Source organism: Rhinoraja longicauda, chromosome 34, assembly GCF_053455715.1.
Source record: "Rhinoraja longicauda isolate Sanriku21f chromosome 34, sRhiLon1.1, whole genome shotgun sequence".
NCBI lineage: Eukaryota > Metazoa > Chordata > Chondrichthyes > Rajiformes > Arhynchobatidae > Rhinoraja > Rhinoraja longicauda.
The window spans coordinates 6,145,433-6,168,828 of NC_135986.1; the positions used below are offsets into that span (position 1 = coordinate 6,145,433).

Genomic DNA, 23,396 nt, shown 5'->3' on the forward strand with positions numbered 1-23,396 from the left:
TGCATTCAGAGAATTGGCCTCCACTGCCTTCTGAGGCAGAGAATTCCACAGATTCACAACTCTCTGACTGAAAAAGTTTTTCCTCATCTCCGTTCTAAATGGCCGACCCCTTATTCTTAAACTGTGTGTGGCCCTTGTTCTGGACTCCCCCAACATTGGGAACATGTTCCCAGCCTCTAACGTGTCCAACCCCTTAATAATCTTATAAGTTTCGATAAGATCCCCTCTCATCCTTCCAAGTTCCAGTGTAGACTGATTCCAGTGATGACACTGTGGTGGTGGGCCGGATCTCCAACAACGATGAGTAGGCCTACCCTACCGGGAGGAGGTGGCTGATCTGGCACTCTGGTGTCAGGACAACAGCCTCCTCTTGAATGTCACAAAAACTAAGGAGCTGATTGTGGACTTCAGAAGGGCTAAACATCCAAGGTCGTACACGCCACTGGAGATAAATGGGTCTACTGTGGATAGGGTGAGCAGTTTTAAATACCTGGGAGTCCACATCAAAGAGGATCTGACATGGACAACACACATTGCCGCACTGGTGGGTAAGGCAAGGCAGTGCCTTTACCACCTCAGACAGCTGAGGAAATTGAGAGTCTCTCTGAGGATCCTTCAGTGCTTCTACTCTGGGGCTGTAGAAAGCATCTTGTCCGGCAACATTTCTTTTTTTTTTCATTTCATATATACAGCGCGGAAACAGGCCTTTTCGGCCCACCAAGTCCGCGCCGCCCAGCGATCCCCGCACACTAACACTATTAACACTATCCTACACACACTAGGGACAATTTTTACATTTACCCAGTCAATTAACCTACATACCTGTACGTCTTTGGAGTGTGGGAGGAAACCGAAGATCTCGGAGAAAACCCACGCAGGTCACGGGGAGAACGTACAAACTCCTTACAGTGCAGCACCTGTAGTCAGGATCGAACCTGAGTCTCCGGCGCTGCATTCGCTGTAAAGCAGCAACTCTACCGCTGCTTTGAGAACAGCTCTACCCAGGACAGGAAGGCCCTGCAGAGAGTAGTGCGTTCGACTGAACGCACCATGGGAACTACACTCGCCATTCTAAATGGCCGACCCCTTATTCTTAAACTGTGTGGCCCCTGGTTCTGGACTCCCCCAACATCGGGAACATGTTTCCTGCCTCCAACGTGTCCAACCCCTTCATAATCTTATACGTTTCAATAAGATCCCCTCTCATCCTTCTAAGCACAACTTTGGGTATGAGGAAAAGTTTGAAAGTGTACCTCGTGACCTTCTCTTCCTTATGAGACATGCAGGACACCTCGTGCTCTTGTTAACGAAAACTCCTTTTGAAAAAGAAAAATAAAGAGCTGAACACCTTTGCGTGAAAGAAAGCTTTTACAGTTAAACATGTTTTATTCCGATGACATGAAGAGCTTCGCAGCTAGACACCACGGATCAATGAGTGACGATGACAAAATGCTGGAGTAACTCAGCGGGGACGGGCAGCACCTCTGGAGAGAAGGAATGGGTGACGCTTCGGGTCGAGGCCCTTCTTCAGACTCTGACCCAAAACGTCCCCCGTTCCTTCTCTCCAGAGACGCTGCCTGCCCCATTGAGCTACTCAGGGATTTTGTGCCCACCTTCGCTTTAAACCAGCGTCTGCAGTCCTTTCCTGCACAGTGATGAAGACAAATGAGCCTTTCATTGTGGCCCAGCAATGGTGGGGACATCAGCACGAAAGGGACTTGCTGTCCATTCTTACGATGCCTCCTAATGAAATAATTGGAGGGCTGCTTCAAAGTGACAGAGCCCATCAGTGTTTTTATAAGACAATAACTGCAGATGCTGGTACAAATCGAAGGTATTTATTCACAAAATGCTGGAGTAACTCAGCGGGTCAGGCAGCATCTCAGGACAATAGACAATAGGTGCAGGAGGAGGCCATTCGGCCTTTCGAGCCTGTACGCACCGCCATTCAATGTGATCATGGCTGATCATTCTCAATCAGTACCCCGTTCCTGCCTTCTCCCGACTCCGCTATCCTTAAGAGCTCTATCTAGCTCTCTCTTGAATGTATTCAGAGAATTGGCCTCCACTGCCCTCTGAGGCAGAGAATTCCACAGATTCACAACTCTCTGACTGAAAAAGTTTTTCCTCATCTCTGTTCTAAATGGCCCACCCCATATTCTTAAAATGTGGCCCCTGGTTCTGGACTCCCCCAACATTGGGAACATGTTTCCTGCCTCTAACATGTCCAAGGAAGGAATGGGCGACGTTTCGGGTCGAGACCCTTCTTCAGACTGATGTCAGGGGGGGCGGGACAAAGGAAGGATATAGGTGGAGACGGGAAGATAGAGGGAGAACTGGGAAGGGGGAGGGGAAGAGAGGGACAGAGGGACTATCTAAAGTTGGAGAAGTCGATGTTCATACCGCTGGGCTGCAAGCTGCCCAGGCGAAATATGAGGTGCTGTTCCTCCAATTTCCGGTGGGCCTCACTATGGCACTGGAGGAGGCCCATGACAGAAAGGTCAGACTGGGAGTGGGAGGGGGAGTTGAAGTGCTCGGCCACCGGGAGATCAGTTTGGCCAACGCGGACCGAGCGCAGGTGTTGAGCGAAGCGATCGCCGAGCCTGCGCTTGGTTTCGCCGATGTAAATAAGTTGACATCTGGAGCAGCGGATGCAATAGATGAGGTTGGAGGAGGTGCAGGTCTGTCTCACCTGGAAAGACTGTTTGGGTCCTTGGATGGAGTTGAGGGGGGAGGTAAAGGGACAGGTGTTGCATCTCGTGCGGTTGCAGGGGAAAGTGCCCGGGGATGGGGTGGTTTGGGTGGGGAAGGGACGAGTGGACCAGGGAGTTACGGAGGGAACGGTCTCTGCGGAACGCAGAGAGGGGAGGGGATGGGAAGATGTGGCCAGTGGTGGGGTCCCGTGGGGACCAGATCCAAGGATTGGTGCCTGATGCTTGGGCTGGACAGGGTAGGCCGAAAGCCCTTTGTCCCCCCCTTTCATGTTTGACTACAGGATAGACAAAAGATGTTGGCGTTTTATTCCGTTTATTATTGCCACGTGTACAGTAGTACAGTAAAAAGCTTTTTGGTTGCGTGCTAGCCAGTCAATGAAAGGTCTGTTCATGATTACAAATAAGCCGTCCTCAGTCTACAGATACAGGATAAAGGGAATAAAGTTTATCATATCATCATATCATATCATATATATACAGCGCGGAAACAGGCCTTTTCGGCCCACCAAGTCCGCGCCGCCCAGCGATTCCCGCACATTAACACTATCCTACACACACTAGGGGCAATTTTTTTAAACATTTACCCAGTCAAATTAACCTACACACCCGCACGTCTTTGGAGTGTGGGAGGAAACCGAAGATCTCGGAGAAAACCCACGCAGGTCACGGGGAGAACGTACAAACTCCTTACAGTGCAGCACCCGTAGTCAGTATCGAACCTGAGTCTCCGGCGCTGCATTCGCTGTAAAGCAGCAACTCTACCGCTGCGCTACCGTGCAGAAAAGTCCAGAAAAGTCCGATTAAAGATGGCCCTTTTCCTTAAGTATTTATTTTTAAATAAAATTTCTGCTCTTCCACAGGTAATTTGTTGCCAAGAAGCTGGATAGTCCTCTTCTCCAATTTACTCTGCGAATCAGGGAATCACAGCATGGAAATAGGCCTGTGATAGAAAATAGGTGCAGGAGGAGGCCATTTGGCCCTTCGAGCCAGCACCTTCGAGCCAGCCCACCTTATCTACACAGAAGAAGGGTCTCGACCCGAAACGTCACCCATTCCTTCTCTCCCGAGATGCTGCCTGACCTGCTGAGTTACTACGGGTGCTGCACTGTAAGGAGTTTGTACGTTCTCCCCGTGACCTGCGTGGGTTTTCTCCGAGATCTTCGGTTTCCTCCCACACTCCAAAGACGTACAGGTATGTAGGTTAATTGGCTGGGTAAATGTAAAAAAAAATTGTCCCTAGTGGGTGTAGGATAGAGTTAATGTACGGGGATCACTGGGCGGCACGGACTTGGAGGGCCGAAAAGGCCTGTTTCCGGCTGTATATATATGATATGATACCAATCTTACAGGAATCCCGGTTTATTCTCCCCACGTTCCCATCAATTACGCCCACCAACCTTCATTCTACCACTCACCCGCACTCTGAGGGCAATTTACGGCAGCCAATTACCCTACTGGCCTGTATGCCTTTGCAGTCATAAGGAATAGGAGTAGAATTACTCCCGCCATTCAATCATGGCTGATCTGCCTCTCCCTGCTAACCACATTCTCCTGCCTTCTCCCCATAACCTCTGACACCTCCGGGGTGTGGGAGGAATGGGAGAAGTCCACACGGTTACAAGAACATGCAAACTCCACAACGACAGCACCCCAGGTCAGGATCCTTATACATCAGTCACTGAAAGTTGGCGTGCAGGTACAGCAGGCAGTGAAGAAAGCTAATGGAATGTTGGCCTTCATAACAAGAGGAGTTGAGTATAGGAGCAAAGAGGTCCTTCTGCAGTTGTACAGGGCCCTAGTGAGACCGCACCTGGAGTACTGTGTGCAGTTTTGGTCACCAAATTTGAGGAAGGACGTCCTTGCAATTGAGGCAGTGCAGCGTAGGTTCACGAGATTGATCCCTGGGATGGCGGGACTGACATATGAGGAAAGATTGAAAAGACTAGGCTTGTATTCACTGGAGTTTAGAAGGATGAGAGGTGGATCTTATAGAGACGTATAAAATTATAAAAAGACTGGACAAGCTAGATGCAGGAAAAATGTTCCCAATGTTGGGCAAGTCCAGAACCAGGGGCCACACAGTCTTAGAATAAAGGGGAGGCCATTTAAAACTGAGGTGAGGAGGAACTTTTTCACCCAGAGAGTTGTGAATTTGTGGAATTCTCTGCCAGAAGTCAGTGGAGGCCGATTCACTGGATGGATTTAAGAGAGAGTTAGATAGAGCTCTAGGGGCTAGCGGAATCGAGGGATATGGGGAGAAGGCAGGCACGGGTTACTGATTGGGGACGATCAGCCATGATCACGAGGGCGGTGCTGGCTTTAAGGGCCGAATGGCCTCCTCCTGCACCTATTTTCTATGTTTCTATGATCAAACCCAGCCTAACTAGAATTTTACACAGTTGCAACATGGCAACTATTTATACTTAATATCCCAATCAATGAAGGCAAACACGCCATGCACCTTCTTTGCCAGCTATCCACTTGTTGCCACTTTCAGGGATTTATGGACCTGCACCCCAAGATCTCTCTGTACATCAGTGCTGTTATAGGTCCTATCGTTCACCGTATACTTTCAATAGACAATAGGTGCAGGAGGCCATTCGGCCCTTCGAGCCTGTACGCACCGCCATTCAATGCGATCACGGCTGATCATTCTCAATCAGTACCCCGTTCCTGCCTTCTCCCCGTACCCCCTGACTCTGCTATCCTCTTGTATTTGACCTTCCAAAATGCAACACATCCCATTTGTTAAGATTGAATACAACCTGCCGTTTCTCTGCCCAAAATCCCCAACAGATCGATAGCATGCTGCACCCTTTGACAATCTTCCTTCCCCATGATCCACAACTCAAATCAATTTTTCATCTGCAAATTTAGTCCACCGCCCCGGATTATTGGGACAGAGAGCGGCAGGGTGGCGCGACGGTCGAGTTGCTGCCTCACAGCGGCAGAGACACAGGTTCGATCCTGACTACGGGTGCCGCCTGTGCAGAGTTAGAAGGATGAGAGGGGATCTTATCGAAACGTATAAGATTATTAAGGGGTTGGACACGTTAGAGGCAGGAAACATGTTCCCAATGTTGGGGGAGTCCAGAACCAGGGGCCACACACAGTTTAAGAATAAGGGGTAGGCCATTTAGAACTGAGATGAGGAAAAACTTTTTCAGTCAGAGAGTTGTGAATCTGTGGAATTCTCTGCCTCAGAGGGCAGTGGAGGCCAATTCTCTGAATACATTCAAGTACCTTCAACCACTGAAGGTCACCTCACCTTCTGTCTCCTTTCTCTGTTCGTTTACTTATTTACTTATTTATCTATTTATTCATTTCCATATGTTCTCTAAATCTCTGTAAAGCGTCTTTGAGTATATGAAAAGCGTTATATAAATAAAATGCATTATTAAGTGAGAGCTAGATAGAGCTCTTAAGGATAGCGGAGTCAGGGGGTATGGGGAGAAAGCAGGAACGGGGTACTGATTGAGAATGATCAGCCATGATCACATTGAATGGCGGTGCTGGCTCGAAGGGCCGAATGGCCTCCTCCTGCACCTATTGTCTGTTGTCTATTGAGTTTGCAAGTGACCGACTGCGTGGGTTCCTCCAGGCACTCAACACACAAATCAAGAAGGCAGCGACACACGCACGACTTACCAACTCTTCTCTTCTTCGTCCGGACCACTGCGCCTCGGTCCAATTCCAGTCCCATTTCTTTCCTCCCACGGGCAGCTTTTAAGCACAGAGAGACGTGTTAGAACGTGACAAGCGTACGCTGGAGAACACGCGACCAGCCCGTGATGGAGTGGGGCACGATGAGATCGCACGGAGGCGCAGCGGGTAGAGCTGCTGCCTCACAGCGCCAGAGACCCGGGTTCCATCCCGAACATTGGGTGCTTGACTGTACGTTCTCCCCGTGACCTGCGCGTGTTTACATCGAGATCTTCAGTTTCCTCCCACACTCCACAGACGTACAGGTTTGCAGGTTAACGTAGAAAAGAGGTGCAGGAGTAGGCCATTCGGCCCTTCTAGCCTGTACGCACCGCCATTCAATATGATCATGGCTGATCATCCAACTCAGTATCCTGTACCTGCCTTCTCTCCATACCCCCTGATCCCTTTAGCCACAAGGGCCACATCTAATTCCCTCTTATACATACCCAATGAACTGGCCTCAACTTAATTGGCATGGTACGACTGTAAATTGTCCCTCGTGTTAGTGTGCAGGGATCGCTGGTCGGCACGGACTCAGTGGGCCGAAGGGCCTGTTTTGGTGCTGTCTCTCTAAACTAAACTAAACTCTTCCTACGTGAGGAACATGTTCTTTCCTGGTTATTCCCAGCTTGTTTAAGGCATTTTCACCAGGGAAATGCAGTATCTCTAAACTAAACTAATAAATTCAAGGCATTTTCACCAGGGAAACGCAGTGAGTCGAAGAGAGATATGATTTTTTTTTGTGACATATACAGTATCAGCTTCGTGCGGTAGTCCTTATCAGAATTGGTTGACAAGGAAGTTACCCAATAATCATTTCAACATTGGCAGTTATTGGTATTTATTTCACAAAATGCTGGAGTAACTCAGCGGATCAGGCAGCATCTCAGGAGAGAAGGAATGGGTGACGTTTCGGGTCGAGACCCTTCTTCAGACTGATGTCAGGGGGGGGCGGGACAAAGGAAGTATATAGGTGGAGACGGGAAGATAGAGGGAGATCTGGGAAGGGGGAGGGGAAGAGAGGGACAGAACTTGATGCCCATCCATGCCCTCCAGAGATGCTGCCTGACCCGTTGAGTTACTCCAGCACTTTGCGTTCCATCCATTTAACGTAATGTGTTGATTTTCCCAAGTAGCATGTGGTATACAACAGAAATCAGAAAATAGCCGGGTAAAGTTACCAAAATAACATAAACTATGAAGACAGGGAAGGCTGAAGACGAGATGAAGCAATACAATGGATAGGCTTGTGGGAAAGTAGTAACATAGAAAATAGGTGCAGGAGGAGGCCATTCGGCCCTTCGAGCCTGCACCGCCATTCATTGTGATCATGGCTGATCGTCCCCAGTCACAAATCCGTGCCTGCCTTCTCCCCATATCCTTTGTAGTATAAGAAAATAACTGCAGATGCCGGTACAAATCGAAGGTATTTACTCACAAAATGCTGGAGTAACTCAGCAGGTCAGGCAGCATCTCGGGAGAGAAGGGATGGGTGACGTTTCGGGTCGAGACCCTTCGCCTGAAGGAGGGTCTCGACCCGAAACGTCACCCATTCCTTCTCTCCCGAGATGCTGCCCGACCTGCTGAGTTACTCCAGCGTTTTGTGAATAAATACCCCATATCCTTTGATTCCACTAGCCCCTACGTAAGGGTTAACATTGGGTAAGCAGCTATGTGGGTGCTATTGCAGGAGTGTAAAATGTTCCAGCGTGGTTATATTGCTGAGGCATCCTGTTTGTCGGCTTGTGGCACGGTTTATGGCTGATCGCATCCTCTGATATCAGCAACCGGCGTTCAAAGCTTTGATGTGTTAAACTCGGAGTGAAAAGGTTTTTCCTCATCTCCGTTCTAAATGGCCTACCCCTTATTCTTAAACTGTGTGTGGCCCCTTGTTCTGGACTCCACCCAACATTGGGAACGTGTTTCCTGCCTCTAACGTGCCCAATCTCTTAATAATCTTATACGTTTCAATAAGATGCCATGCAGTGCCAGAGTTCCGGGTTCGATCCTGCCCGTTGTTCCCAAGAATGGAGAGGACTCAATAGACAATAGGTGCAGGAGGAGGCCATTCGGCCCTTTGAGCCTGTACGCACCGCCATTCAATGTGATCATGGCTGATCGTTCTCAATCAGTACCCCGTTCCTGCCTTCTCCCCGTACCCCCTGACTCCGCTATCCTTAAGAGCTCTATCCAGCTCCCTCTTGAATGCATTCAGAGAATTGGCCTCCACTGCCCTCTGAGGCAGAGAATTCCACAGATTCACAACTCTCTGACTGAAAAAGTTTTTCCTCATCTCTGTTCTAAATGGCCTACCCCTTATTCTTAAACTGTGTGTGGCCCCTGGTTCTGGACTCCCCCAACATTGGGGACATGTTTCCTGCCTCTAACGTGTCCAACCCCTTAATAATCTTATACGTTATACGTAGGTCTCGACAGACACATAGGTCCGGAAGGACGCAAAGATTTACAGGACATTGTAAACTTGCCGTACAAGGCAGCGATGGAAAAGTACTGGCACGTGTATTACGGGTATAAAGTGTGTGTGGATGCGAGTTTTCAGAGAGAGAGAGGGGCTACGCTAGCTGCCTGAGCGTTTCTGAACGCTCCTGTGCCTAGGCTCTCTCCCTCCTGCGTGAGTAGAATAAAGAGGTTAAACAAGTTCGGTTGTCTGACTATTTCTGTTAATAGACAATAGACAATAGGTGCAGGAGGAGGCCATTCAGCCCTTCGAGCCAGCACCGCCATTCAATGCGATCATGGCTGATCACTCTCAATCAGTACCCCGTTCCTGCCTTCTCCCCATACCCCCTCACTCCGCTATCCTTAAGAGCTCTATCCAGCTCTCTCTTGAAAGCATCCAACGAACTGGCCTCCACTGCCTTCTGAGGCAGAGAATTCCACACCTTCACCACTCTCTGACTGAAAAAGTTCTTCCTCATCTCCGTTCTAAATGGCCTACCCCTTATTCTTAAACTGTGGCCCCTTGTTCTGGACTCCCCCAACATTGGGAACATGTTTCCTGCCTCTAACGTGTCCAATCCCCTAATTATCTTATATGTTTCAATAAGATCCCCCCTCATCCTTCTAAATTCCAGTGTATACAAGCCCAATCGCTCCAGCCTTTCAACATACGACAGTCCCGCCATTCCGGGAATTAACCTAGTGAACCTACGCTGCACGCCCTCAATAGGTCACGAACTACAACACCTAGAGCTCTATCTAACTCTCTCTTAAATCCATCGAGTGAATCGGCCTCCACTGCCCTCTGTGGCAGAGAATCCCACAAATTCACAACTCTCTGGGAGAAAAAGTTCCTTCTCACCTCAGTTTTAAATGGCCTCCCCTTTATTCTAAGACTGTGTGTGTGTGTGTGTGTGTGGCCCCTGGTTCTGGACTCGCCCAACATTGGGAACGTTTTTCCTGCATCTAGCTTGTCCAGTCCTTTTATAATTTTATATGTTTCTATAAGATCCCCTAATTTTATATGTTTCTATAAGATCCATTTGAGAGGTTCACCAGGCTTCTGTGAACGCATTTGTAACACACCACGTTGGCATGACACCAGCTTCACGCAGAAGGCCAGGCTAGATTTAAAGCATCGAGATTCCTCTCCTAAAGATATTAATGAGGTAGTGATACAAAACAAGGTGGGATTGGAGGACGGAAAGAGTCTTCAAAGGGATATAGACAAGCGGAGTAAAACAAGAACAATTGTGTGCAATATAACAAGGAAAAAGTCTAGACACAAACGGTAGCGCAGCGGTAGAGTTGCTGCTTTACAGCGAATGCAGCGCCGGAGACTCAGGTTCGATCCTGACTACGGGTGCTGCACTGTAAGGAGTTTGTACGTTCTCCCCGTGACCTGCGTGGGTTTTCTCCGAGATCTTCGGTTTCCTCCCACACTCCAAAGACGTACAGGTATGTAGGTTAATTGGCTGGGTAAATGTTAAAAAAAATTGTCCCTAGTGGGTGTAGGATAGTGTCAATGTACGGGGATCACTGGGCGGCACGGACTTGGAGGGCCGAAAAGGCCTGTTTCCGGCTGTATATATATGATATGATACCAATCTTACAGGAATCCCGGTTTATTCTCCCCACGTTCCCATCAATTACGCCCACCAACCTTCATTCTACCACTCACCCGCACTCTGAGGGCAATTTACGGCAGCCAATTACCCTACTGGCCTGTATGCCTTTGCAGTCATAAGGAATAGGAGTAGAATTACTCCCGCCATTCAATCATGGCTGATCTGCCTCTCCCTGCTAACCACATTCTCCTGCCTTCTCCCCATAACCTCTGACACCTCCGGGGTGTGGGAGGAATGGGAGAAGTCCACACGGTTACAAGAACATGCAAACTCCACAACGACAGCACCCCAGGTCAGGATCCTTGTACACCAGTCACTGAAAGTTGGCGTGCAGGTACAGCAGGCAGTGAAGAAAGCTAATGGAATGTTGGCCTTCATGACAAGAGGAGTTGAGTATAGGAGCAAAGAGGTCCTTCTGCAGTTGTACAGGGCCCTAGTGAGACCGCACCTGGAGTACTGTGTGCAGTTTTGGTCACCAAATTTGAGGAAGGACATCCTTGCAATTGAGGCAGTGCAGCGTAGGTTCACGAGATTGATCCCTGGGATGGCGGGACTGACATATGAGGAAAGATTGAAAAGACTAGGCTTGTATTCACTGGAGTTTAGAAGGATGAGAGGTGGATCTTATAGAGACGTATAAAATTATAAAAGGACTGGACAAGCTAGATGCAGGAAAAATGTTCCCAATGTTGGGCGAGTCCAGAACCAGGGGCCACACAGTCTTAGAATAAAGGGGAGGCCATTTAAAACTGAGGTGAGGAGGAACTTTTTCACCCAGAGAGTTGTGAATTTGTGGAATTCTCTGCCACAGAGGGCAGTGGAGGCTGATTCACTGGATGGATTTAAGAGAGAGTTAGATAGAGCTCTAGGGGCTAGCGGAATCGAGGGATATGGGGAGAAGGCAGGCACGGGTTACTGATTGGGGACGATCAGCCATGATCACGAGGGCGGTGCTGGCTTTAAGGGCCGAATGGCCTCCTCCTGCACCTATTTTCTATGTTTCTATGATCAAACCCAGCCTAACTAGAATTTTACACAGTTGCAACATGGCAACTATTTATACTTAATATCCCAATCAATGAAGGCAAACACGCCATGCACCTTCTTTGCCAGCTATCCACTTGTTGCCACTTTCAGGGATTTATGGACCTGCACCCCAAGATCTCTCTGTACATCAGTGCTGTTATAGGTCCTATCGTTCACCGTATACTTTCAATAGACAATAGGTGCAGGAGGCCATTCGGCCCTTCGAGCCTGTACGCACCGCCATTCAATGCGATCACGGCTGATCATTCTCAATCAGTACCCCGTTCCTGCCTTCTCCCCGTACCCCCTGACTCTGCTATCCTCTTGTATTTGACCTTCCAAAATGCAACACATCCCATTTGTTAAGATTGAATACAACCTGCCGTTTCTCTGCCCAAAATCCCCAACAGATCGATAGCATGCTGCACCCTTTGACAATCTTCCTTCCCCATGATCCACAACTCAAATCAATTTTTCATCTGCAAATTTAGTCCACCGCCCCAGATTATTGGGACAGAGAGCGGCAGGGTGGCGCGACGGTCGAGTTGCTGCCTCACAGCGGCAGAGACACAGGTTCGATCCTGACTACGGGTGCCGCCTGTGCAGAGTTAGAAGGATGAGAGGGGATCTTATCGAAACGTATAAGATTATTAAGGGGTTGGACACGTTAGAGGCAGGAAACATGTTCCCAATGTTGGGGGAGTCCAGAACCAGGGGCCACACAGTTTAAGAATAAGGGGTAGGCCATTTAGAACTGAGATGAGGAAAAACTTTTTTAGTCAGAGAGTTGTGAATCTGTGGGATTCTCTGCCTCAGAGGGCAGTGGAGGCCAATTCTCTGAATACATTCAAGTACCTTCAACCACTGAAGGTCACCTCACCTTCTGTCTCCTTTCTCTGTTCGTTTACTTATTTACTTATTTATCTATTTATTCATTTCCATATGTTCTCTAAATCTCTGTAAAGCGTCTTTGAGTATATGAAAAGCGTTATATAAATAAAATGCATTATTAAGTGAGAGCTAGATAGAGCTCTTAAGGATAGCGGAGTCAGGGGGTATGGGGAGAAAGCAGGAACGGGGTACTGATTGAGAATGATCAGCCATGATCACATTGAATGGCGGTGCTGGCTCGAAGGGCCGAATGGCCTCCTCCTGCACCTATTGTCTGTTGTCTATTGAGTTTGCAAGTGACCGACTGCGTGGGTTCCTCCAGGCACTCAACACACAAATCAAGAAGGCAGCGACACACGCACGACTTACCAACTCTTCTCTTCTTCGTCCGGACCACTGCGCCTCGGTCCAATTCCAGTCCCATTTCTTTCCTCCCACGGGCAGCTTTTAAGCACAGAGAGACGTGTTAGAACGTGACAAGCGTACGCTGGAGAACACTCGACCAGCCCGTGATGGAGTGGGGCACGGTGGCGCAGCGGGTAGAGCTGCTGCCTCACAGCGCCAGAGACCCGGGTTCCATCCCGAACATTGGGTGCTTGACTGTACGTTCTCCCCGTGACCTGCGCGTGTTTACATCGAGATCTTCAGTTTCCTCCCACACTCCACAGACGTACAGGTTTGCAGGTTAACGTAGAAAAGAGGTGCAGGAGTAGGCCATTCAGCCCTTCTAGCCTGTACGCACCGCCATTCAATATGATCATGGCTGATCATCCAACTCAGTATCCTGTACCTGCCTTCTCTCCATACCCCCTGATCCCTTTAGCCACAAGGGCCACATCTAATTCCCTCTTATACATACCCAATGAACTGGCCTCAACTTAATTGGCATGGTACGACTGTAAATTGTCCCTCGTGTTAGTGTGCAGGGATCGCTGGTCGGCACGGACTCAGTGGGCCGAAGGGCCTGTTTTGGTGCTGTCTCTCTAAACTAAACTAAACTCTTCCTACGTGAGGAACATGTTCTTTCCTGGTTATTCCCAGCTTGTTTAAGGCATTTTCACCAGGGAAATGCAGTATCTCTAAACTAAACTAATAAATTCAAGGCATTTTCACCAGGGAAACGCAGTGAGTCGAAGAGAGATATGATTTTTTTTTGTGACATATACAGTATCAGCTTCGTGCGGTAGTCCTTATCAGAATTGGTTGACAAGGAAGTTACCCAATAATCATTTCAACATTGGCAGTTATTGGTATTTATTTCACAAAATGCTGGAGTAACTCAGCGGGTCAGGCAGCATCTCAGGAGAGAAGGAATGGGTGACGTTTCGGGTCGAGACCCTTCTTCAGACTGATGTCAGGGGGGGGCGGGACAAAGGAAGTATATAGGTGGAGACGGGAAGATAGAGGGAGATCTGGGAAGGGGGAGGGGAAGAGAGGGACAGAACTTGATGCCCATCCATGCCCTCCAGAGATGCTGCCTGACCCGTTGAGTTACTCCAGCACTTTGCGTTCTATCCATTTAACGTAATGTGTTGATTTTCCCAAGTAGCATGGGGTATACAACAGAAATCAGAAAATAGCTGGGTAAAGTTACCAAAATAACATAAACTATGAAGACAGGGAAGGCTGAAGACGAGATGAAGCAATACAATGGATAGGCTTGTGGGAAAGTAGTAACATAGAAAATAGGTGCAGGAGGAGGCAATTCGGCCCTTCGAGCCTGCACCGCCATTCATTGTGATCATGGCTGATCGTCCCCAGTCACAAATCCGTGCCTGCCTTCTCCCCATATCCTTTGTAGTATAAGAAAATAACTGCAGATGCCGGTACAAATCGAAGGTATTTACTCACAAAATGCTGGAGTAACTCAGCAGGTCAGGCAGCATCTCAGGAGAGAAGGAATGGGTGACGTTTCGGGTCGAGACCCTTCGCCTGAAGGAGGGTCTCGACCCGAAACGTCACCCATTCCTTCTCTCCCGAGATGCTGCCCGACCTGCTGCGTTACTCCAGCGTTTTGTGAATAAATACCCCATATCCTTTGATTCCACTAGCCCCTACGTAAGGGTTAACATTGGGTAAGCAGCTATGTGGGTGCTATTGCAGGAGTGTCAAATGTTCCAGCGTGGTTATATTGCTGAGGCATCCTGTTTGTCAGCTTGTGGCACGGTTTATGGCTGATCGCATCCTCTGATATCAGCAACCGGCGTTCAAAGCTTTGATGTGTTAAACTCGGAGTGAAAAGGTTTTTCCTCATCTCCGTTCTAAATGGCCTACCCCTTATTCTTAAACTGTGTGTGGCCCCTTGTTCTGGACTCCACCCAACATTGGGAACGTGTTTCCTGCCTCTAACGTGCCCAATCTCTTAATAATCTTATACGTTTCAATAAGATGCCATGCAGTGCCAGAGTTCCGGGTTCGATCCTGCCCGTTGTTCCCAAGAATGGAGAGGACTCAATAGACAATAGGTGCAGGAGGAGGCCATTCGGCCCTTCGAGCCTGTACGCACCGCCATTCAATGTGATCATGGCTGATCGTTCTCAATCAGTACCCCGTTCCTGCCTTCTCCCCGTACCCCCTGACTCCGCTATCCTTAAGAGCTCTATCCAGCTCTCTCTTGAATGCATTCAGAGAATTGGCCTCCACTGCCCTCTGAGGCAGAGAATTCCACAGATTCACAACTCTCTGACTGAAAAAGTTTTTCCTCATCTCTGTTCTAAATGGCCTACCCCTTATTCTTAAACTGTGTGTGGCCCCTGGTTCTGGACTCCCCCAACATTGGGGACATGTTTCCTGCCTCTAACGTGTCCAACCCCTTAATAATCTTATACGTTATACGTAGGTCTCGACAGACACATAGGTCCGGAAGGACGCAAAGATTTACAGGACATTGTAAACTTGCCGTACAAGGCAGCGATGGAAAAGTACTGGCACGTGTATTACGGGTATAAAGTGTGTGTGGATGCGAGTTTTCAGAGAGAGAGAGGGGCTACGCTAGCTGCCTGAGCGTTTCTGAACGCTCCTGTGCCTAGGCTCTCTCCCTCCTGCGTGAGTAGAATAAAGAGGTTAAACAAGTTCGGTTGTCTGACTATTTCTGTTAATAGACAATAGACAATAGGTGCAGGAGGAGGCCATTCAGCCCTTCGAGCCAGCACCGCCATTCAATGCGATCATGGCTGATCACTCTCAATCAGTACCCCGTTCCTGCCTTCTCCCCATACCCCCTCACTCCGCTATCCTTAAGAGCTCTATCCAGCTCTCTCTTGAAAGCATCCAACGAACTGGCCTCCACTGCCTTCTGAGGCAGAGAATTCCACACCTTCGCCACTCTCTGACTGAAAAAGTTCTTCCTCATCTCCGTTCTAAATGGCCTACCCCTTATTCTTAAACTGTGGCCCCTTGTTCTGGACTCCCCCAACATTGGGAACATGTTTCCTGCCTCTAACGTGTCCAATCCCCTAATTATCTTATATGTTTCAATAAGATCCCCCCTCATCCTTCTAAATTCCAGTGTATACAAGCCCAATCGCTCCAGCCTTTCAACATACGACAGTCCCGCCATTCCGGGAATTAACCTAGTGAACCTACGCTGCACGCCCTCAATAGGTCACGAACTACAACACCTAGAGCTCTATCTAACTCTCTCTTAAATCCATCCAGTGAATCGGCCTCCACTGCCCTCTGTGGCAGAGAATCCCACAAATTCACAACTCTCTGGGAGAAAAAGTTTCTTCTCACCTCAGTTTTAAATGGCCTCCCCTTTATTCTAAGACTGTGTGTGTGTGTGTGTGTGTGGCCCCTGGTTCTGGACTCGCCCAACATTGGGAACGTTTTTCCTGCATCTAGCTTGTCCAGTCCTTTTATAATTTTATATGTTTCTATAAGATCCCCTAATTTTATATGTTTCTATAAGATCCATTTGAGAGGTTCACCAGGCTTCTGTGAACGCATTTGTAACACACCACGTTGGCATGACACCAGCTTCACGCAGAAGGCCAGGCTAGATTTAAAGCATCGAGATTCCTCTCCTAAAGATATTAATGAGGTAGTGATACAAAACAAGGTGGGATTGGAGGACGGAAAGAGTCTTCAAAGGGATATCGACAAGCGGAGTAAAACAAGAACAATTGTGTGCAATATAACAAGGAAAAAGTCTAGACACAAACGGTAGCGCAGCGGTAGAGTTGCTGCTTTACAGCGAATGCAGCGCCGGAGACTCAGGTTCGATCCTGACTACGGGTGCTGCACTGTAAGGAGTTTGTACGTTCTCCCCGTGACCTGCGTGGGTTTTCTCCGAGATCTTCGGTTTCCTCCCACACTCCAAAGACGTACAGGTATGTAGGTTAATTGGCTGGGTAAATGTTAAAAAAAATTGTCCCTAGTGGGTGTAGGATAGTGTCAATGTACGGGGATCACTGGGCGGCACGGACTTGGAGGGCCGAAAAGGCCTGTTTCCGGCTGTATATATATGATATGATACCAATCTTACAGGAATCCCGGTTTATTCTCCCCACGTTCCCATCAATTACGCCCACCAACCTTCATTCTACCACTCACCCGCACTCTGAGGGCAATTTACGGCAGCCAATTACCCTACTGGCCTGTATGCCTTTGCAGTCATAAGGAATAGGAGTAGAATTACTCCCGCCATTCAATCATGGCTGATCTGCCTCTCCCTGCTAACCACATTCTCCTGCCTTCTCCCCATAACCTCTGACACCTCCGGGGTGTGGGAGGAATGGGAGAAGTCCACACGGTTACAAGAACATGCAAACTCCACAACGACAGCACCCCAGGTCAGGATCCTTGTACACCAGTCACTGAAAGTTGGCGTGCAGGTACAGCAGGCAGTGAAGAAAGCTAATGGAATGTTGGCCTTCATGACAAGAGGAGTTGAGTATAGGAGCAAAGAGGTCCTTCTGCAGTTGTACAGGGCCCTAGTGAGACCGCACCTGGAGTACTGTGTGCAGTTTTGGTCACCAAATTTGAGGAAGGACATCCTTGCAATTGAGGCAGTGCAGCGTAGGTTCACGAGATTGATCCCTGGGATGGCGGGACTGACATATGAGGAAAGATTGAAAAGACTAGGCTTGTATTCACTGGAGTTTAGAAGGATGAGAGGTGGATCTTATAGAGACGTATAAAATTATAAAAGGACTGGACAAGCTAGATGCAGGAAAAATGTTCCCAATGTTGGGCGAGTCCAGAACCAGGGGCCACACAGTCTTAGAATAAAGGGGAGGCCATTTAAAACTGAGGTGAGGAGGAACTTTTTCACCCAGAGAGTTGTGAATTTGTGGAATTCTCTGCCACAGAGGGCAGTGGAGGCTGATTCACTGGATGGATTTAAGAGAGAGTTAGATAGAGCTCTAGGGGCTAGCGGAATCGAGGGATATGGGGAGAAGGCAGGCACGGGTTACTGATTGGGGACGATCAGCCATGATCACGAGGGCGGTGCTGGCTTTAAGGGCCGAATGGCCTCCTCCTGCACCTATTTTCTATGTTTCTATGATCAAACCCAGCCTAACTAGAATTTTACACAGTTGCAACATGGCAACTATTTATACTTAATATCCCAATCAATGAAGGCAAACACGCCATGCACCTTCTTTGCCAACTATCCACTTGTTGCCACTTTCAGGGATTTATGGACCTGCACCCCAAGATCTCTCTGTACATCAGTGCTGTTATAGGTCCTATCGTTCACCGTATACTTTCAATAGACAATAGGTGCAGGAGGCCATTCGGCCCTTCGAGCCTGTACGCACCGCCATTCAATGCGATCACGGCTGATCATTCTCAATCAGTACCCCCTTCCTGCCTTCTCCCCGTACCCCCTGACTCTGCTATCCTCTTGTATTTGACCTTCCAAAATGCAACACATCCCATTTGTTAAGATTGAATACAACCTGCCGTTTCTCTGCCCAAAATCCCCAACAGATCGATAGCATGCTGCACCCTTTGACAATCTTCCTTCCCCATGATCCACCGCCCCGGATTATTGGGACAGAGAGCGGCAGGGTGGCGCGACGGTCGAGTTGCTGCCTCACAGCGGCAGAGACACAGGTTCGATCCTGACTACGGGTGCAGCCTGTGCGGAGTTAGAAGGATGAGAGGGGATCTTATCGAAACGTATAAGATTATTAAGGGGTTGGACACGTTAGAGGCAGGAAACATGTTCCCAATGTTGGGGGAGTCCAGAACCAGGGGCCACACACAGTTTAAGAATAAGGGGTAGGCCATTTAGAACTGAGATGAGGAAAAACTTTTTCAGTCAGAGAGTTGTGAATCTGTGGAATTCTCTGCCTCAGAGGGCAGTGGAGGCCAATTCTCTGAATACATTCAAGTACCTTCAACCACTGAAGGTCACCTCACCTTCTGTCTCCTTTCTCTGTTCGTTTACTTATTTACTTATTTATCTATTTATTCATTTCCATATGTTCTCTAAATCTCTGTAAAGCGTCTTTGAGTATATGAAAAGCGCTATATAAATAAAATGCATTATTAAGTGAGAGCTAGATAGAGCTCTTAAGGATAGCGGTGTCAGGGGGTATGGGGAGAAAGCAGGAACGGGGTACTGATTGAGAATGATCAGCCATGATCACATTGAATGGCGGTGCTGGCTCAAAGGGCCGAATGGCCTCCTCCTGCACCTATTGTCTATTGTCCATTGAGTTTGCAAGTTCTCCCTGTGACCGACTGCGTGGGTTCCTCCGGGCACTTAACACACAAATCAAGAAGGCAGCGACACACGCACGACTTACCAACTCTTCTCTTCTTCGTCCGGACCACTGCGCCTCGGTCCAATTCCAGTCGCATTTCTTTCCTCCCACGGGCAGCTTTTAAGCACAGAGAGACGTGTTAGAACGTGACAAGCGTACGCTGGAGAAGACTCGACCAGCCCGTGATGGAGTGGGGCACGATGAGGTCGCACGGTGGCGCAGCGGGTAGAGCTGCTGCCTCACAGCGCCAGAGACCCGGGTGCTTGTCTGTACGTTCTCCCCGTGACCTGCGCGTGTTTACATCGAGATCTTCAGTTTCCTCCCACACTCCACAGACGTACAGGTTTGCAGGTTAACGTAGAAAAGAGGTGCAGGAGTAGGCCATTCGGCCCTTCGAGCCTGCACCGCCATTCAATATGATCACGGCGGATCATCCAACTCAGTATCCTGTACCTGCCTTCTCTCCATACCCCCTGATCCCTTTAGCCACAAGGGCCACATCTAACCCCCTCTTAAACATAGCCAATGAACTGGCCTCAACTTAATTGGCATGGTACGACTGTAAATTGTCCCTCGTGTTAGTGTGCGGGGATCGCTGGTCGGCGCGGACTCAGTGGGCCGAAGGGCCTGTTTTGGTGCTGTATCTCTAAACTAAACAAAACTCTTCCTATGTGAGGAACATGTTCTTTCCTGGTTATTCCCAGCTTGTTCAAGGCATTTTCACCAGGGAAACGCAGTGAGTCGAAGAGAGATATGATTTTTTTTGTGACATATACAGTATCAGCTTCGTGCGGTAGTGTCCTTATCAGAATTGGTTGACAAGGAAGTTACCCAATAATCATTTCAACATTGGCAGTTATTGGTATTTATTTCACAAAACGCTGGAGTAACCCAGCGGGTCGGGCAGCATCTCAGGAGAGAAGGAATGGGCGACGTTTCGGGTCGAGACCCTTCTTCAGACTGATGTCGGGGGGGGGGGGGGACAAAGGAAGGATATAGGTGGAGACGGGAAGATAGAGGGAGATCTGGGAAGGGGGAAGGGAAGAGAGGGACAGAACTTGATGCCCATCCATGCCTTCCAGAGATGCTGCCTGACCCGTTGAGTTACTCCAGCACTTTGCGTTCCATCCATTTAACGTAATGTGTTGATTTTCCCAAGTAGCATGTGGTATACAACAGAAATCAGAAAATAGCTGGGTAAAGTTACCAAAATAACATAAACTATGAAGACAGGGAAGGCTGAAGACGAGATGAAGCAATACAATGGATAGGCTTGTGGGAAAGTAGTAACGTAGAAAATAGGTGCAGGAGGAGGCCATTCGGCCCTTCGAGCCTGCACCGCCATTCATTGTGATCATGGCTGATCGTCCCCAGTCAAAAATCCGTGCCTGCCTTCTCCCCATATCCTTTGTAGTATAAGAAAATAACTGCAGATGCCGGTACAAATCGAAGGTATTTACTCACAAAATGCTGGAGTAACTCAGCAGGTCAGGCAGCATCTCGGGAGAGAAGGGATGGGTGACGTTTCGGGTCGAGACCCTTCGCCTGAAGAAGGGTCTCGACCCGAAACGTCACCCATTCCTTCTCTCCCGAGATGCTGCCCGACCTGCTGCGTTACTCCAGCGTTTTGTGAATAAATACCCCATATCCTTTGATTCCACTAGCCCCTACGTAAGGGTTAACATTGGGTAAGCAGCTATGTGGGTGCTATTGCAGGAGTGTCAAATGTTCCAGCGTGGTTATATTGCTGAGGCATCCTGTTTGTCGGCTTGTGGCACGGTTTATGGCTGATCGCATCCTCTGATATCAGCAACCGGCGTTCAAAGCTTTGATGTGTTAAACTCGGAGTGAAAAAGATTTTCCTCATCTCCGTTCTAAATGGCCTACCCCTTATTCTTAAACTGTGTGTGGCCCCTTGTTCTGGACTCCACCCAACATTGGGAACGTGTTTCCTGCCTCTAACGTGCCCAATCTCTTAATAATCTTATACGTTTCAATAAGATGCCATGCAGTGCCAGAGTTCCGGGTTCGATCCTGCCCGTTGTTCCCAAGAATGGAGAGGACTCAATAGACAATAGGTGCAGGAGGAGGCCATTCGGCCCTTCGAGCCTGTACGCACCGCCATTCAATGTGATCATGGCTGATCGGTTCTCAATCAGTACCCCGTTCCTGCCTTCTCCCCGTACCCCCTGACTCCGCTATCCTTAAGAGCTCTATCCAGCTCTCTCTTGAATGCATTCAGAGAATTGGCCTCCACTGCCCTCTGAGGCAGAGAATTCCACAGATTCACAACTCTCTGACTGAAAAAGTTTTTCCTCATCTCTGTTCTAAATGGCCTACCCCTTATTCTTAAACTGTGTGTGGCCCCTGGTTCTGGACTCCCCCAACATTGGGGACATGTTTCCTGCCTCTAACGTGTCCAACCCCTTAATAATCTTATACGTTATACGTAGGTCTCGACAGACACATAGGTCCGGAAGGACGCAAAGATTTACAGGACATTGTAAATTTGCCGTACAAGGCAGCGATGGAAAAGTACTGGCACGTGTATTACGGGTATAAAGTGTGTGTGGATGCGAGTTTTCGGAGAGTGAGAGAGGCTACGCTAGCTGCCTGAGCGTTTCTGAACGCTCCTGTGCCTAGGCTCTCTCCCTCCTGCGTGAGTAGAATAAAGAGGTTAAACAAGTTCGGTTGTCTGACTATTTCTGTTAATAGACAATAGACAATAGACAATAGGTGCAGGAGGAGGCCATTCAGCCCTTCGAGCCAGCACCGCCATTCAATGCGATCATGGCTGATCACTCTCAATCAGTACCCCGTTCCTGCCTTCTCCCCATACCCCCTCACTCCGCTATCCTTAAGAGCTCTATCCAGCTCTCTCTTGAAAGCATCCAACGAACTGGCCTCCACTGCCTTCTGAGGCAGAGAATTCCACACCTTCACCACTCTCTGACTGAAAAAGTTCTTCCTCATCTCCGTTCTAAATGGCCTACCCCTTATTCTTAAACTGTGGCCCCTTGTTCTGGACTCCCCCAACATTGGGAACATGTTTCCTGCCTCTAACGTGTCCAATCCCCTAATTATCTTATATGTTTCAATAAGATCCCCCCTCATCCTTCTAAATTCCAGTGTATACAAGCCCAATCGCTCCAGCCTTTCAACATACGACAGTCCCGCCATTCCGGGAATTAACCTAGTGAACCTACGCTGCACGCCCTCAATAGGTCACGAACTACAACACCTAGAGCTCTATCTAACTCTCTCTTAAATCCATCCAGTGAATCGGCCTCCACTGCCCTCTGTGGCAGAGAATCCCACAAATTCACAACTCTCTGGGAGAAAAAGTTCCTTCTCACCTCAGTTTTAAATGGCCTCCCCTTTATTCTAAGACTGTGTGTGTGTGTGTGTGGCCCCTGGTTCTGGACTCGCCCAACATTGGGAACGTTTTTCCTGCATCTAGCTTGTCCAGTCCTTTTATAATTTTATATGTTTCTATAAGATCCCCTAATTTTATATGTTTCTATAAGATCCATTTGAGAGGTTCACCAGGCTTCTGTGAACGCATTTGTAACACACCACGTTGGCATGACACCAGCTTCACGCAGAAGGCCAGGCTAGATTTAAAGCATCGAGATTCCTCTCCTAAAGATATTAATGAGGTAGTGATACAAAACTAGGTGGGATTGGAGGACGGAAAGAGTCTTCAAAGGGATATCGACAAGCGGAGTAAAACAAGAACAATTGTGTGCAATATAACAAGGAAAAAGTCTAGACACAAACGGTAGCGCAGCGGTAGAGTTGCTGCTTTACAGCGAATGCAGCGCCGGAGACTCAGGTTCGATCCTGACTACGGGTGCTGCACTGTAAGGAGTTTGTACGTTCTCCCCGTGACCTGCGTGGGTTTTCTCCGAGATCTTCGGTTTCCTCCCACACTCCAAAGACGTACAGGTATGTAGGTTAATTGGCTGGGTAAATGTAAAAATTGTCCCTAGTGGGTGTAGGATAGTGTTAATGTACGGGGATCGCTGGGCGGCACGGACTGGGAGGGCCGAAAAGGCCTGTTTCCGGCTGTATATATATGATATGATGATATATGAAAGTGCTGGAGTAACTCAGCGGGACAGGCAGCATCTCTGGATAGTCGAATGTCAGTGTGCTGGGTCCAGGAAAGATCTTCGGAAATATGCACGCCCAGGAATTTGAGGCTTGTCCAGTCCTTTTATAATTTTATAGGTTTCTATAAGATCCCCCTC

General features: G+C 48.5%; 2 protein-coding genes across 5 annotated transcripts in view; both read right to left on the reverse strand.

Annotated features, from left to right (window-relative positions):
• The window catches only part of LOC144609546 (uncharacterized), an 84,786-nt gene extending 65,531 nt beyond the window's left edge, over window positions 1–19,255 (reverse strand). For 3 of the 4 annotated variants that reach the window (XM_078428056.1, XM_078428058.1, XM_078428055.1), the window contains exons 1-4: window positions 19,186–19,255; window positions 12,794–12,868; window positions 6,363–6,437; window positions 1,254–1,316 (exon numbers count right to left, since the gene is read on the reverse strand). In XM_078428056.1, coding sequence (XP_078284182.1) covers window positions 1,254–1,316; window positions 6,363–6,437; window positions 12,794–12,868; window positions 19,186–19,240 — 268 coding nt within the window. In that variant the 5' untranslated portion in view covers window positions 19,241–19,255. The remainder of the gene's footprint in view (window positions 1–1,253; window positions 1,317–6,362; window positions 6,438–12,793; window positions 12,869–19,185) is intronic. The other variant, XM_078428057.1, reaches the window with a different exon arrangement.
• A 2,527-nt stretch (window positions 19,256–21,782) lies between these two features.
• The window catches only part of LOC144609303 (uncharacterized), a 64,577-nt gene continuing 62,963 nt past the window's right edge, over window positions 21,783–23,396 (reverse strand). The window contains exon 16 of the mRNA XM_078427734.1: window positions 21,783–21,798. Coding sequence (XP_078283860.1) covers window positions 21,783–21,798 — 16 coding nt within the window. The remainder of the gene's footprint in view (window positions 21,799–23,396) is intronic.